Here is a 14752-nt window from a genome sequence, read left to right as displayed (position 1 = left end):
TCTGCGGTCGGCTTCGTTGTCGCCACCCTCGACTCGCACAGCACGCCGGGAAATGGAGTTCTCAAGACCTCAGAGAAGCAGGGGGGGGGGGTGCTGACGGTTCGCGCTGCACGTCGGGAAATATAGTCCTGGGTAATGTCATCCGACTCTGCCAAAAGACAACTTGAAACACTTCGGTAAACACAGCCAGAGCCGCACGCCCACTACACAGATGCGACAGCGACCCTCACAGGGTATCAGAGGTGAAATCTTAGCTACTCCATCCACATGCAGCAGCCGAGCCAAGCCAGAAGCATGCCGGGAAATGGAGTCTAGTCACCCACCAAATCTGTGAGCTGTCGGTGACTTCCTGCGCCGGGTGCATTCTGGGAAATCGAGTCCACACTCGTGAATACTCGGTTCTTGAGCTGTGAAGCACACTGGGAAATGGAGTCGTCACCACGCCCTCACCGCATTGCAGGTGTAGAGCTATTTATAAAGCACGCTAGGAAATGAAGTCTCGGGTGATCCTCAAACTCCAAGTAGATATTGTAACTGGAAGAAATAGGATAGGAAATGGAGTAGGCATCGCGCTCTCTCTGCCCAGTTGCTGCGCCGCAGTTCCTTCCGGGAAATGTAGTCGACACCAAGTGTTCAAGCGCGTTGCTTCAGTGAGCCTTGTGTCTTCTGGGAAATGAAGTTCAAGCCAGGCGCATGCTGGGAATAGTCCACAGTGGAATTGACTCTTTGTGAAGTTAGGCGCAGGGGCTTCTTGGGAACTGTAGTCCAAAGGGAGTACTGTGCCTGAGAGTGTAGGTGAAAGGTTAAGGACGACAGTTCCCTGGGGAAATTGCAGTGAGTTACAATGTCTCCTCCCTGGTCCCCAGGTCCTAGGAATGAGCCAAAGCCGATCAGTGACTGCTGGAAAAAAAGAGTCCCAAGTGGCCACATATTGAGAAGAGAAAAACCTTTCCTCTCTGCATTCTCAAAAGATTTAATAAACAATCCCAACCGTGTCTCAAACTTGTTTTCGGATATTCTCCCTCTCTCTAGCAATACGACTAGGATCAAGAGGATGAGCTGCACGATTAAAACACACACACACACACACACACACACATACAATTTCTGTCCTGAACCTCCACTCGATATTCTAAATTACAAGATCCTAGAGGATCCAAATGAAAAAAGCCAGCGGCTACAAGAAGCAGCTTGTGTTTTCCTGCGTATGTTGAGGAGCCCGATTTCCCGAATTAATAACCAGAAGAAAAGCAGTAACTCCACAGGATACTGGGAAACTGGTGTGGTGGTGGTGGTGGTGCTGGTGGTGGTGTGTGTGTGTGTCTAAAATGGAAGCGCTGTCTGTCTGTGCTTTACTTTACTCGCAGACTGTGTTCGCACTAATCGTCCCGGCTTTTCTGAAGCCTAACATCCAGTCAGCTCGGTCAGTTTCCGACTGCATTTCTCAGTGGACACGGAACAGAGACAGATCGTAGGGCTAGCGCCTCTTCAGACTACTTTATCCAGCAGGCAAAGCGCGGGTACTTCCGCCACCTTTGCAAAGCCTGCAGACACTTCAAGCTCGGTTGGAGAGGGCGTTTCTGGAGTAGCACAACCGAATGGATGGCTGCCGCCCTCTGACGGCTACTTGGAACTGAAAAGTAAAATTTAAGTGAAACCCCAACGCATAGGACTAAGACGTCTCACTAGGGTGTGTGGCAGGATAGAACCGATTATTTAACCGCCAGAACCCGTGGGACCTCAGCAGTGGACCAGTCTTTGTGGTGAGCTCCGTGGAACATTGCAGGGCAAATGTCAGAGATCTGTAAAATGTCTCCAAGTGTCTAAGAGGGTCCTAAAGATGCTTGGAGGAACTGATGAAGAAAACATGAAGAGATAAGTCTTTAATAGACTATAGGCAGCAGAAAACAATTGGGGCATGATGGAGAAATATCTCGAGAGATATCTGTAAAAAGGCATATGAGAGAATGAGAAATCATGAAGCTCTCCAAGCAGCCTGAATAGGCGAAGGACGGTTAAGAAACACAAAGAGGAGACTGTGGAGGAGTTGTGGAGGAACCTGGCAGGAGGGCTGTTGTTGCAAATGGGATTTTAGTTGTAATGGACTCATTTGTAAAATGCCCTGAAACTTTCTGGTTGGAAGCAAAAGTCTCAGGACCAAAGTCAGGTGTCTTCTGCTTTGTTTTGCTTTAAAAACGGGGTCTGGGATTACAGACATGTTCCACTAGGGCGAATTTATGGTGCTGGGAATTGAACCCAAGGGTCTTGCACTCTGTCAACTGAGCCACATCCCCAGCCCTCCCTTCTTCTCTTTTGAAATAGGGTCTCTGCAGGCATGGTGGCACACCCCTTTAATCCCAGCACTCAGGAGACAGGTGGATCTCTGAGTTCAAGGCCTGCCCGGTCTACAGAGTGAGCTCCAGGACAGCCAGGGTCACAGAGAGAAACACTGTCTCAAAAAACCAAAGAGGAGAAGAAAAAAATAGGGTATTGTTCTGTAGCAAGGCTAGCCTCAAACTAGCAGCTATCCTCCTGAGCCTTCCCAGTCCTGAGGCATGTGCCAGTACACTGGGCTCAGGGCGTTTTACAGGAAATGGTCCAGGCCTGCAAATGGATTTAGGTGGGTGATTAAAGACCTGTGGGGGTGGGGCCTGCTGTCTTTAAGGCCAAATATCACCTGTGCCATCCCACACAGTCAGAATCTGGGGCAACAAGTTTGATTAGACCATGATCTGACCTCTGAAGGGTTTCTGAAGCTGAACACTTAGGGGTCACATGATTAGAGGCACTCTGAAGGGTTCTGCTGTGGCTACTTAGCCAGTCCTGCTTCTTTCTTGCAGTGACAACATCCGCCTTCCTCTATCACCCCACTAGCAACTCAGCTGCATCTACGTTGCCAGGAGATACGTCTCATCCCAACTTCCAGAAATAACCCAGTGGTTCCCACCCCCGGGGAATGGCTTACATCACCCAGGAGAGGGAGCAGTTGCCCACAGGCTGCCACAGGAGCCTGTTTTCTGCATGTATCCCAGTCTTGGATCCTCTCCTCCCTGCCAACTGATGCATCATCTGGGACCACCCACCCAGGGGCTGGCACAAGTTGAGGTCTAAGTGCAGGGGGTAGATAGCAGTTGCCAGTTCAGCGTTCATTCGTTCCCCCTCAGGGCTGCGCAGGGTGGTGTTTTATAGCAAATCCAGTCCAACAGGCCCTGAGTTCCAATTCCCACTCTTATCTCTCAGCAAGTGTGTGGCCTTGGGGGAACCCCTTCCCCTTTCTGGGCCTCAGGCAATACACCTGCACTGTCCAGGTGGGGTCTGCATCCACCAGCAATCACAACCTGAATTCTTCTGGTAATTGTTCCTCCAGGACTCGGTTTTTCCAGCTTTAGGAGCACATCATTCAGCAAATCCTAATCCTGGACACCTTGATCTGGACTCAGCCGTCTTGGCTTTCCATTGGAAAATCCAGTTGTTGCAAGACCATGGGATTCGGAGCTATTTTCCTGAATAGCTCAGCTCTATGTCTCTGTAAGTTTAACTTCGATGTTGAATGCTTAAATACACGACACACAGGATGTCGGTCAGGATCAGGATAATGAATCCCTCGTAAAACCTGCTGGTTGGGGAGATCACCCTGGTGGGACAAAGACTACCAATTATTTTTGAGGTTTTAAGATTTAATTTTATTGAGGCTGGAAACAGCTTGATGGTTATGAGCACTTGCTGCTCCTGAAGATGACCGAGGGTCAGGTACCAGGAGTCATGTGGAGGTTCCTAGCCACCTCTAACTACTGGAAGTTCCTAGCCATCTCTACTTTCAAAACATCTGACACCCTCTTCTGACCTCCTGGGGCACAGCACATGATATACAAATAAGTGTATAGCCCAAAAACATATATACATTTCTTCAAAGATTTTAACGTGTAAATCTGTGTGAATGTATCCCAATTCTATGTGGGTATCAGAAGCCAGAAGAGGGCAACAAATTCCCTGGAGCTGGAGTTAGGGGTTGTCATGAGTCACCCCACATGGGTGCTCTAAACAGAACTGAGGTTTTCTGGAAGAGCAGAAGCATTCAACCACCCACTCCAGCCTAAGGCACTGCAAGCCTCATCAAAGGACCCCAAGCAATGATAACAGGACACTCCCCTTTTTATGTGGCCCAGGCAAGCCTTAAACTAGAACTTCCCACCTCGCCAAGTGCTGGAATTACAGGTGTGGACCACTAGACCCTTCTCCACACACATTTTGAGAGGAGCAGGGCGCTAGAGGCAGTTCAAAGCACAGGACCCTCCACCAGGGACCTGATGGGAGTGTGGCTTAGCAGTCAAGAGCTGGAGGGGAAAAGCAATTCAGGTCATAGGAGAACCAGGGACAACAGGCTCAACCCTGTTAAGGGTCAAGAGGCAGATTGAAGATAGGAAACCGGTCAAGGAAATACAAGCAAGACTAGAGAAAGCCAGAGTCCTTAATCCACTCTGAGGCGTGTGACACCTGAAAGGCGGTCAGAGCTCCCCAGGCAGATGACCTGTTCCGACAAAGTCAGGCCTTTGGGCCACAGATGGAAGCAGGTGTGTGTCTGAACCTGCCCGGAACTAAGGCAGGTCTGTGGTGATGCTGTGGCTGGCTGCACCCAGTACCTAGGACAGATCACCACAGGCAAAGGTCCAAAGTTTTATTGTTTTGAATACATTCTCCAGCAGCCCCCTTATGTCCCACCCCACCCTCCATTCCCAATACAGAATAAGGCTTGACCACAGCCCTCCAGGCCACCCCTGGGAGGCAGAGAGGGGCTTCCAGTTTGGTTTCAAGGGACCCCCTTCCTGTCCCTGACCCACCTGCCCATGGGTCAGACCTAGGACCAGCTGGGAGTGGGTGTGAGGGACTGGACCAGTACTGGGGTGGAGTGGGGAACAGGCACTTGTAGAGATTTGTGGCCCACAGATTTGCAGCCCCCCTCACCTTCCTCTGCCTCCCACCCCACCACCCCCACAGAATTTTTGGTTTATAAAATTGTCCCTCCGGCCCTTACTGCAACCTTGTGGGGTCTAAGAAACCCAGGCACTCACAGCCCCTACAGGGGCAAGGAAGGCAGGGTTAGGGCTGGGAGGAGGGGGCTCGGAAGGGAAGGGGTAGGACGAGGTAAGTGGCAGAGAACAGGGAGGGGGTCAAGGCTTTACTTCCTTTTTTTGTAATACAAAAAAGTTCCTGGGTGTTAAAAGGCCAAAGCCTCTGCTGAAATAGAAATCCCCAGAATGGAGGTGCCCCCCCTTAACACCCCCCTCCCGCCCCCCACCACCACTTTGCCCGGAACTTAGAAACCCAGAGATGAGGAGATTAGCCCCCAGTCTTGGGTACCCACCCACCCTACTATTTAAAAAAAAAAGTTTTATACAAAATGTGGGGAGGAGAAAGGGAGGAGGCAGGGAAGAGACTAAGAGAGCTGCCCTCACCTCCAGGGCTTTGTGGGGGTTAAGGCAGCAAAAGCTTGGGGTGTTGAGGGGGGCACACGGGGGCCCTTGCCCATGGCTCTCAGGAATCTCGATGCTCCAGAGAGAGCTGGGCTGTGGCGTGCTGGAGATCTGAGCTCACCCGTCGTGGGGTGAGTGGCCCCCCAGCCTCCCCAGGGCCCGTGTCCCCACGCACCTTCTTGTCCTCACCCTCATCCTCAGGGCCCCCAGACAGAGCCCCGCCCCCCTCCAGGCGACAGTCTTCACTCCAGCGCCGCTTAAAGCGCAGTTTAAGGGGCATGCACTGGGCTGCCCCAGGTGCCTCTCCAGGCTCTGGCTTTGGGGGAGCAGGTGGGGCACGGGGAGTCTTGAACACCTCCCCATCTTCCTCATCCTCGTCACTGATGTCAGTCACCTCCACCTCCTCGGACTCGCCTTCTGAGATGGGCTCCACCTTGATCTGGGGTGGTGGCGGTGGGGGGACCAATGGGCCTGCCCCCTCAGCCAGCCCACCTGAGCCACTGCTACCGCTGCTCTTGTCGGTGCCTCCTGGAGCCTTCTCTCCAGCTGCCCGCTGCCGGCGTCCTAGCGGAGGTGGCTGCAGCTTAAACTTGAACGGGGATGAAGAGGAGGAAGAGGAAGACGAGGCTGAGGAGGGGACCGGTGGGGTCTCAGGTGCCATGGGCGGCAGCGGGCACTTGTCAGGGCGCTGTGGCTGGGGCACCACCAGCCCAGGGTAGTGCAGGAAGGCGCGGGGACTGAGGTGGTAGTTGTAGACGCTTTGGGTGTGGGCCTGCAGGTACCGTTTCATGTCCTCGGGGCTGAAGGAGAAGTGGGAGCCTCCCCCTGAGCCACTAGGGCCCCCACCACCGCTCGGGTACATAGGGCTCAACGTGGGCGAGGGTGTGTAGGCCAGGTGGGTGGGAGTCATAGGCAGAGCCGGGGAGAGCTGAGGGGGCAGAAGGGAGCCAGGCCCCGCCAAGGGTGACACAGGGAAAGGGCTTAGGGGTTCAGGGCCACCCCGGGGCCGGGGGTAGACACGGAAGACACCAGGGTCATGCGGGAGGCGGGCCAGGGGGGGCCCTCGGAAGGCACCCAGCTCTGGAGGGCCAGGTGGTCGTGCCCGGGGGTCCTCTCCCAGAGGCTCCTCCAACTCTGACGTGCCATCACTACAGTCACTGACTGAGCCCCGGCCCAAACGTCGGGCTACCACAGCAGAGAAGAGCGAGGAGGAAGATGAAGAGCAGGCCGGTGGAGATCGGGGATCCTCGGTGGGGGACAGCACCTCGGAAGGCGTTGAAGGGGGGAAGCGGAAATGGCTGCCACCCGATGGCACTGGAGGGGCACTTTGGGGCACTGCACCCCCTGACAAGAGAAGGGAGAGTTGGCATCAGGATCTCTGGTCCATGCTGGACACAGCAGACCCACCTCTTCATTCCAGTCCCTGCATCCCCGGCACACTCACCGGCCAGCCCCACGTCGATGAAAGGGTAATTAACCAGCACCAGCTTGTTGAAGTTGAACTTGTAGGTGAACCGCTTGCCCTTGGTCTTGTGCAGAATGCGTTTGTTATAGTAATAGCTGTGGGCACAAAACACCATGGGGCCATCAGGCGAACACTCCAGAGGACCCAAGCACCATGACATATGGCTGTGTGCCACTCATAAAGGGTACCCAATCGCCTAAGGCCACAAAAGAGAGACCAAGTAGCCAGAGAGCAGTGACCACACCACAAGCTCCAATGGTGACTATATTCTCCACCTGGAATATCATCTGTGACCTACGAGCTCATAAGGCCAGGACTTGCCCAAGGCTCAAGTTCACACAGCTAGAGGATCTGATAGAGCTAGATATCCAACCCAAACCTGTCCTCATGCACCAGGGGTTTCCAACCATGGGGACCAGCCTCACGGCCTGCAGGACCCACAGCCCCTTCTCACCGCAGGGCCCGGCTCAGCTTGTCATAGTTCATCTGGGGCTTGCACTTGCGGACACCCCAGAGGCGGGCCACCTCATCAGGGTCCTTGATGACAAATTCCCCGTAGTCCCCCTGCCAGGCGATGACGCCCTGGTACTCCTCCTTCCGTAGCAGCTCCAGAATGAAGTGCCACAGCTGGATCTGCCTCGAGCCAGGGGAGGACTCCGGCTTGTAGGCCCAGTCTGGGAAGGCAAACCCTAGGGACAGGAGATAGGGAGTGGCCTGGGGTCAAGATGCCAAGTCAGGGGCTCTGGGTCACACCCTAGAGTCCACCTCCTGCCCAGCCCCTCGGCCTTCCATCACCAGGAAAAGCCCTCTCCCCTCACCAAATGAAGACTTCCATCAGAAGGTGACAGTATGTGTCTCTGTGAGGGGGTTAGACAAGAGCTAGGAGGAGGGGAAGCTGGAGCCTGCTCCAGCGACACCGGGAGAAACAGGAAACCAACGGCGGCGGGTCCCGGGGCCAGTGCCAGGGGGCCAGGCACCAAGCCAGGATGGCGGGCAGGGCTGCCAGTGGGGGAGGGGGAGGGGCAGGAAAGGGCACACGTGGCCAGTAGGATGGGGGTACAGCCCTTTCTATGTTATGTACCCCTACTTCTATTCAAAGCCAATAAATAGTGCCCCCCCCCAGCTTTTGCAATACTCGCCTTAGAAACATATATGATCTTTCCTCTTAGACCCATAGAAGCTCTTACTCCCACCAAGGACTAGAGAGGATTTTTTTTTTTTTCTTAAAAGGACCAGGCCGGGTGGGGTGGCTGGTTGACGATGAGGTCAGCGCTTGCACACACAGAGGCTTCTGTCTTCCCTTGAGAGTGAAACCCAGACTGTCTGAGAGAGAGCCCCTCCACCCCCCCACAGCACTGGACCCTCTGAGCCACAATGCCCTCCCCCAGTACACCCTTAGGACCTGGATGGAGGGGACCTGGCCCAGACAGAGCCCAAGCAGGCCTAGAACTGTCACCTTCCTCCCTCTTCCACCCTCTCCTTTCCATCCTCAGTTTACTCCCAGCCCACCTGCTGGCCCGCCCCCAGCATTAACCTTGGGTAGAGGTTGGTGGTGGGCTGACTTGGTCCCTAGAGGGGGTGGGCAGCCTGGGGTGGGGGGGCTGCGGCTGTTGTCATTTCCCAAACCCCCGGGTAATCAGGGGCCATCAATAATTCAGTACTAGGCAGCCGGTAATGGAGGGGTGGGAGGAGGGAAAGGAGAGGAAGGCAAGGAAGGGGGGAAGGCAGATCAGGGGCCCTAGTGCCATTATAGAAGACCAAGGTACATGGCAAAAAATGGGTGGGGTCCCAAGCCCTAGCCAAACTGGTGTGAGTCAGTACTCCCCTCCCTTGGGCCCAGCTCAAGCAGAAACCGACCAGGCCTCTACAAGACTGAGCCTCCCCATAGCCTCAACCCCAGAGTGAAATCCAAAAGAGGTTCCTTCCCCTTGGGACAACACAGGAATCAGTAGCTCCAGTCCAGCAGGGACCACCTTTTCCAAATACATTACTCAACATTCCCCTACACAGACTTCAGAACCCTGGGTAGAAAGGGATGGCCAGTTCAGCACTCCCCTTAGTCCACATGCCCCATTCAGAAATCCCTGCCTCAAACCAGCCAGTCACTGCCAGGTTCCAGGAATATGATTTCCAGCTGTTTGGGACTTTGTGCCCAGAGTCCTGCACCTGCCCAGAGTCCTGCACCAGCAGCCCTATTCAGTTTAGCAAGGACAGTCCCTGACAACCCCTAAGGATCCATGCACTCACAGCCCCATCCTTCTCTTGGGAATCCGGGAGTTCACCCCATCATCTCTATTCTGCTATAGAGAATCGAGGTCCAGGGTATCCCAAGTCATCAAGTCCCCCCTCCATATACCCTAGAACCACCTCCAAAATTCTCCCGGTTCCCATCAGGGCACAAAGCTCCACGCTACTCCCACCTCAGTTCCAATTTGGTTCCCAGTCCCAAGGGGGGGGGGCGAAGCCCCTAAGACATCAGTCTGGAGGTGGAGGGGTGTACTGACTTCCACCCTCCCCCCCAAAATTAAAGCCACCCTTCCCAGCCCACCAGCCCCAGCCTCCGTGTCCCGGTAACCAGGCAACGTGTGTGCAGCGACAGTCCTGGGAGCGGGGGAGCAGGAGGCTAAAAATAAACTTTGCAGAAGAGAGGGAGAGAGACTGCATGCAACACAAAGGGAACTCGGAAAGGAGGTGGGGGGCTCTGGAAAGGCCTCCAGCCCACATTCTGGGAGCTGTCCCAGGCCCCCTTGTTAACCGCCTTCCCTAAAAAACATCACCCCCAGGCCTGGACCCTGGCTGCCACTTCTGGCAGAGACCCCTCCTCAAGCCCAGGCCCACCCCAGCACCACCCTAGTACCGGCTTTCCTCATCAGGACACAGCATACACGAGGGCCTGTTCCCAGCTTTGGGGAGGGGACGGACTGGGGGTGACGTCAGGGTGTCTCAATGGGGCTCTGTTCCCCAGGCCTTGGAGCCAGGAGCCAGGCACGGGCAAGGAGACCATGTGTGTGTTGTATACGGGTCCACGTGCTTAAATCACGGAAACACCAGCTCTGCAGCAAGAAAGCTTGAGGGTATAGGACCTCTCAGGCATGTGGGTCCAGTGAGGCTGGGGGAAGGCGGCTGGGACTGAGGGAAGGGCTCCAGAAACACAGGGTGTAGAGTGGCTGCAGACAGGAAGGGCTGGGATGGCTGGGTCCCAGAAGGCACACCTGGATATCCCAGACTGTGCAAGCCTGGGTGGGGGCCTAAGTTCTGGGAAACAACCCCCAACTTAACATGACTACCTAAACTTTTTTTAGGGGACTATAGGGGTCAGATGTGGGGGGGGGTGAAAATACGTCTGCCTCCTGGGGGGCCTCAACACCTCCCCCACTCCAGGCAGACCTCGATGGCGCCAGAGCCGGGAAGAAAACAGGAAGTGGGAAACAGCCACGGCGGAGTAGAGAAGCGCCGGGATGGAGGATGATCGGATGGAGGGGCGCGTAGTGGTCCGCAGTCGGAGAGACAGACCGACCCGGAGGCCGTTCCGGTCTCTCGCTTTCCCCAAAGAACCAACACGCGACCGGGACCCCAGGCAGGGTTGCAGTGGCCCTACAGGTCCCGTCAAGCCAAGGCCCGTAGCACAGAGGGAAGACAAGGCGGGGTTGTCTGGGAGCCTCGGTCCCCTCCCCGGGCGAGGCGAGGTTCCTGCTGCCCCCAGGGCCCGGGAGCCTGTGGGAGTCGGGGAGTAAGTGGGACGCACGTGACTGACCCTACGGCACAGCGCACCCCTGCCCCACCCCCGCCCCTCTCCTCGGCCCCAATCCCCTGGCGCCGGAGCCCCACTCCGAGCCCTTTAAGAGCCGCCCCCACCCGCCGAGCAGGGAGGTGGGGTGGGTGGGCCGGTCGGGGCACACACCCGCACATAGGAGCCCGAGCCGCGGCCGCCGCCGGGGGAAGGAAACAAGTTTGAACAGCGGCGCCCGGCCCCCTTCCCCCCCCCCCCTCGTCCCCGCCCCGGGCCGGATTCCGACGGGGCAGGCGGGCAGGGGGCGGCGAGGCCCCCTCCCCCAGCGCAAAGTCCAGCCTGTGCAAGCCCGGGGGCGGCGGGGGAGGGGAAGGGGGGGGAAAAGTCCGAGTGGGAGGGGGGGTTAATCCTGCTGCCCCCCGCCCGGCGATGCGGGGGGGGGGAGGGGAACCCTGGCCCCTTAAGGAGGAGCAACTTGGCGGGGGAAGAGAGGGGCGGAGGAAAAAGACGGCCCGCTGAAAGAGAGGCGCAGGATCGGGGAGGGGGAAGGACGATGAGGGAGCCTCTGCATTCCCCCCCATCTTTCCCACCCTCCTCAACTCCCGGCCTCCGCCCGCGCTGGAGGAGGGTACCCAAGTCTCCCCTGAGCCACCTTAAAGCCGCGCGTTCTAAGGTCGGAAACAAAAAGTTCCTTTTTCGAACGTTCGGGCTGCGCTTTGGAACTTTGCGACTCAGTGCGGGCGGGGGAGCGAGGAGACGGACGGGGGAGGGGCGGTGCAGCTCGGACCCCGAGTCCCGTGCTCCCCACTTACGCCCTGCTCTGGACCATCCCGTAACCCGCTCACCCGGTGCGGGGCACGCGCGGCCGTGAAGGTCACCGGCCGGACCGCGTAGCGCGGAATCGAGCATAGCGGGCCCCTGTATCGAACCCTTCCCCCTCGCCCCGCACACGTCCCGGCCCCCGGAGTGCAACGTGACAGAACGACTGGGAGGGACTCTGCCACCCCAGAGATCCCTGGAGAGCCCAGGTTGCCGGGTCCGAGCAGGGAAAGACCAGCACCCGCAGCACCCACACCATTCCAAGAGGATCCACGGAATTGGGGCTCCCAGACAGCACCTCAGCTCATGCCACGAGAAGCAACAGGTTTCGAGTGCTTGGGGGTCCCCCCAGAACTGGGGATCAATCGGGCTCCCCTGAACCCCTTCACCCCCCGCCCAAAGTTTTTCCTCCCGGTTTCCCGGGGCAACAAGTCTCCCCCACACGTGCTGCCCCCGCCCCCACCTGTGTCCGCCGGGGTCTTCATGCTGGGGGGCCCGGGGCAAGGCGCCCCTACTCCGGGCCGCTGCTCCTGGCGCCCGCGTTGCCCCGTCCCGTCCCGCGCCCGTTGGGACGCCCTCGCCGCCGCACCCGGCCTCGCCTCTCAGAGCCTCTCCCCTCCCCGCCGCCGCCTCCCGGGTTAATATCGCACTCCGGGGCCGGGACGCCCACGCCCCCCGGCCGGCGACGTCACCACCGCGTCGCCATGGAGACACTGTGCCCGCCCCCTCCCGCGCACACACACACGCGCGCGCGCGCGCACACACACACACACACACACACACACACACACACGCTTGCCGGCGCGCAGCCACTGAGGACCGGCCGGCTCTTGGCTTAAAGGGGCCGCGCGGCGGGGGAGGGAGAAAGTGGAGGGCGGGAAGGGGTTGGGGGGGGGGGGTCCTAGGGGTCACGACCCTTCTTGGAGGCTCTAAGTCAGCAGAACTTAAGTCTTCAGCACTCACTACCTGCTGCCTCACTTCTGCCCTTTCCTGGCTCCAGAGTTTCTTTTGGGACATTTTGGAGGAAAGGAATTTTATGAAGGGGGATGATCAGAAATTTTTGTGGGGAAGGGGCAGAATCTTCTCCACAGGGGGGCGGAGTCTGGATCTTGGAGGATGATCAAGAGCATAGCCATTTCCCAGCCTGAGTTTACCCAACCCCCCTCAACCCCGAGCCTGAAAGAGGGCAGCTGTCCAGGGGTGGGGTGGAATGGGTGGGAAACATTTCCCAGCATCGGAAATGGGGAGGCGGCTGTACCCTCGTCTCCTGTGGAGATGGGGTCTTGGCCTTCCTGATAGACGCAGTCCAGCTGGGGAGGAAGTGACCAGAGGATGCATTTGGGAGCCCCCACAATCACCACTGTCCCCAGGCTGCAGCTGTCCTGGGAGCGCAGCCGGACATAACCCCCACCTCCACACTGGAGCAGGGGGTTCCGGAGGTAGTGCCAGGATGCAGGGGGCGACCCAAGTCTGAACAAATGTGCTCCGGAGGAGCATTGGGGGTGAGAGGAAGACAGGGCTTAAGACCAAAGGCCTGAGTGTAGGGGAAGTGTTAAGTCTGTATTCTCTGCAGCAGATGGGAGGTATGGATGGAGCCTGAGGCTGGGAAACAGGAAATCGGGGTACCAATCGGATGGATGCAGGTAGGCAGCCTGCAGTGGGATAGAGAGCAAACAGAAGCTATGTTCTCACAAGCTAAGCATTAATACAGTCACGGGGAAAAATGAAAAATAAACCGGAGTTACAAAGGAAGCGATGTAGGCTTAGAAGACTGAAAGATGATGAATCAGAGCGAGATTCATCAGGAAAGAGTGAAGGCCCATCGGGTTCAGGCTGTAGGTGCTTAGGGCTTCAACCCCATACTTCTCTATTGTTGGGTTCCTATTTAACCTTTAAACCAGCTTGCCAGTGCTTCAAAGACGTTTCATGCCTCCTCCTTAGGGAGACCATAGTCTCCGGGGAAGTGTCACCCCTTTGGGGAATTATGTAACCTTGCCTACGGACAGTGCAGCTCCCCACGGATATTGTAACCCTCTGGGAGCAGCGTGGTCCAGCAATAATCACCATTGTTACAATAACAGCTCTCAATTCTGAGTGCTCACGATATGCCAGGCTCTGAGCCAAGCATTGTCTGAGGCATCTTCATACTCCCGATGAGGGGGTTACAAATGTAACCCCTATCACAGACGACAAATAAAAGGCTCTTTCTTACAGTGGAAACCAAGCTGCCAAGATCCTATAGCAAAGAAGTGCTGGGATTAGTACCCAAGTCCAGATCCTTACAATTCCAATTAAGATGCCAGTTTTACCATTGCCCTTGTCACTGTTTGAAATAGATCAGTGACAGCAGCCCCAGTATCCCCTCTTCCCACCAGGAAAACAGACTTGAGTGGCAATCCTGCCTCTGCTGCCCTCTCTCTGACCTAAAACAAGTGAACTCACCTCTTTGAGCCTCATCTGTAAAATGGGGCTCCTGGTAGATCCTGAAAGATTAAAAATTATTATTAGAAACCGCATGTGATGTAAACACCCAATAAATATTGGGCTGGGGTCTAGCTCAGCATATGTTTGGCAGGCTTAAGACTCTATGTTACACTGCCAGCAGCAATAATTAAATAATGCTAGGAATGCTAGCTAGCTCACTCCTGCAATCTCAGCAGCACTGAGGACGCTCAAGCAAAAGGACTGGTCCAGTTCAAGGCCAGCCTGGGCTATGTGAACATTCAAAGCTAGCTTGGGCTACAGCATGAAACACTGTCTTAAAAAAACCTATAAAATAAGGGGCTGGAGCAATGACTCGGTGGTTAAAGAGCACTGACTGCTCTTTTTTTTTTTTTGTGGTTTGTTTTTTGTTTGTTTGTTTGTTTTGTTTTTCGAGACAGGGTTTCTCTGTAGCTTTGGAGCCTGTCCTGGAACTAGCTCTTGTAGAACAGGCTGGTCTCACAGAGACCCGCCTGCCTCTGCCTCCCAAGTGCTGGGATTAAAGGCGTGTGCCATCCCCCCCCCCACACACACACTGCTCTTTCTAAAGGACCCAGGTTGGATTCCTGGCACCCACATGGCCACTCACAATTGTCTATAACTCCAGCTCCATAGGACACAACATTCTCATGCTGACATACATGCAGACAAAACACAAATGCACAGAAAATAAATAAATAAAAAAGAAAGAAAGGGTACAAAGGTAGCTTAGCAGTTAAAAGCACTTACTGCTCTTGCAGAGAAAACCCTAGTTCTTTTTTTTTTTTTTTTTTTTTTTTTTTTTTT

At 55.9% G+C, this 14752-nt stretch overlaps 1 protein-coding gene across 1 annotated transcript; it reads right to left on the bottom strand.

The window, feature by feature from the left end:
• Positions 1-4661: 4661 nt before the first annotated feature.
• On the bottom strand, positions 4662-12105 carry Erf (ETS2 repressor factor). The gene is made up of 4 exons (XM_050127125.1): positions 11949-12105; positions 7391-7625; positions 6916-7031; positions 4662-6815 (listed from the first exon to the last, which is right to left on the bottom strand). The coding sequence occupies exons 1-4, from the start codon at positions 11968-11970 to the stop codon at positions 5533-5535; spliced, it is 1656 nt and encodes a 551-aa protein (XP_049983082.1). The 5' UTR covers positions 11971-12105; the 3' UTR covers positions 4662-5532.
• Between the last annotated feature and the right edge of the window lie 2647 nt (positions 12106-14752).

The sequence above is a fragment of the Alexandromys fortis genome, unplaced genomic scaffold (assembly GCF_014885135.2).
Source record: "Alexandromys fortis isolate MF-2015 unplaced genomic scaffold, M_Fortis_MF-2015_v1.1 scaffold_262, whole genome shotgun sequence".
Lineage (NCBI taxonomy): Eukaryota > Metazoa > Chordata > Mammalia > Rodentia > Cricetidae > Alexandromys > Alexandromys fortis.
Note: the sequence above shows the minus strand (reverse complement) of the source record. Positions and strands in the feature narration are given on the sequence as shown.

What these genes read in the sequence shown, in the direction of transcription:
- Erf (XM_050127125.1), bottom strand. Translation starts at nt 11,970, where the DNA reads ATGAAGACCCCGGCGGACACAG. An exon ending in GAAGACCCCGGCGGACACAG is followed by an intron (nt 7,626 to 11,948) that starts GTGGGGGCGGGG and finishes TCCTGTCCCTAG; the next exon opens with GGTTTGCCTTCCCAGACTGG. An exon ending in AAGCTGAGCCGGGCCCTGCG is followed by an intron (nt 7,032 to 7,390) that starts GTGAGAAGGGGC and finishes TTGTGCCCACAG; the next exon opens with CTATTACTATAACAAACGCA.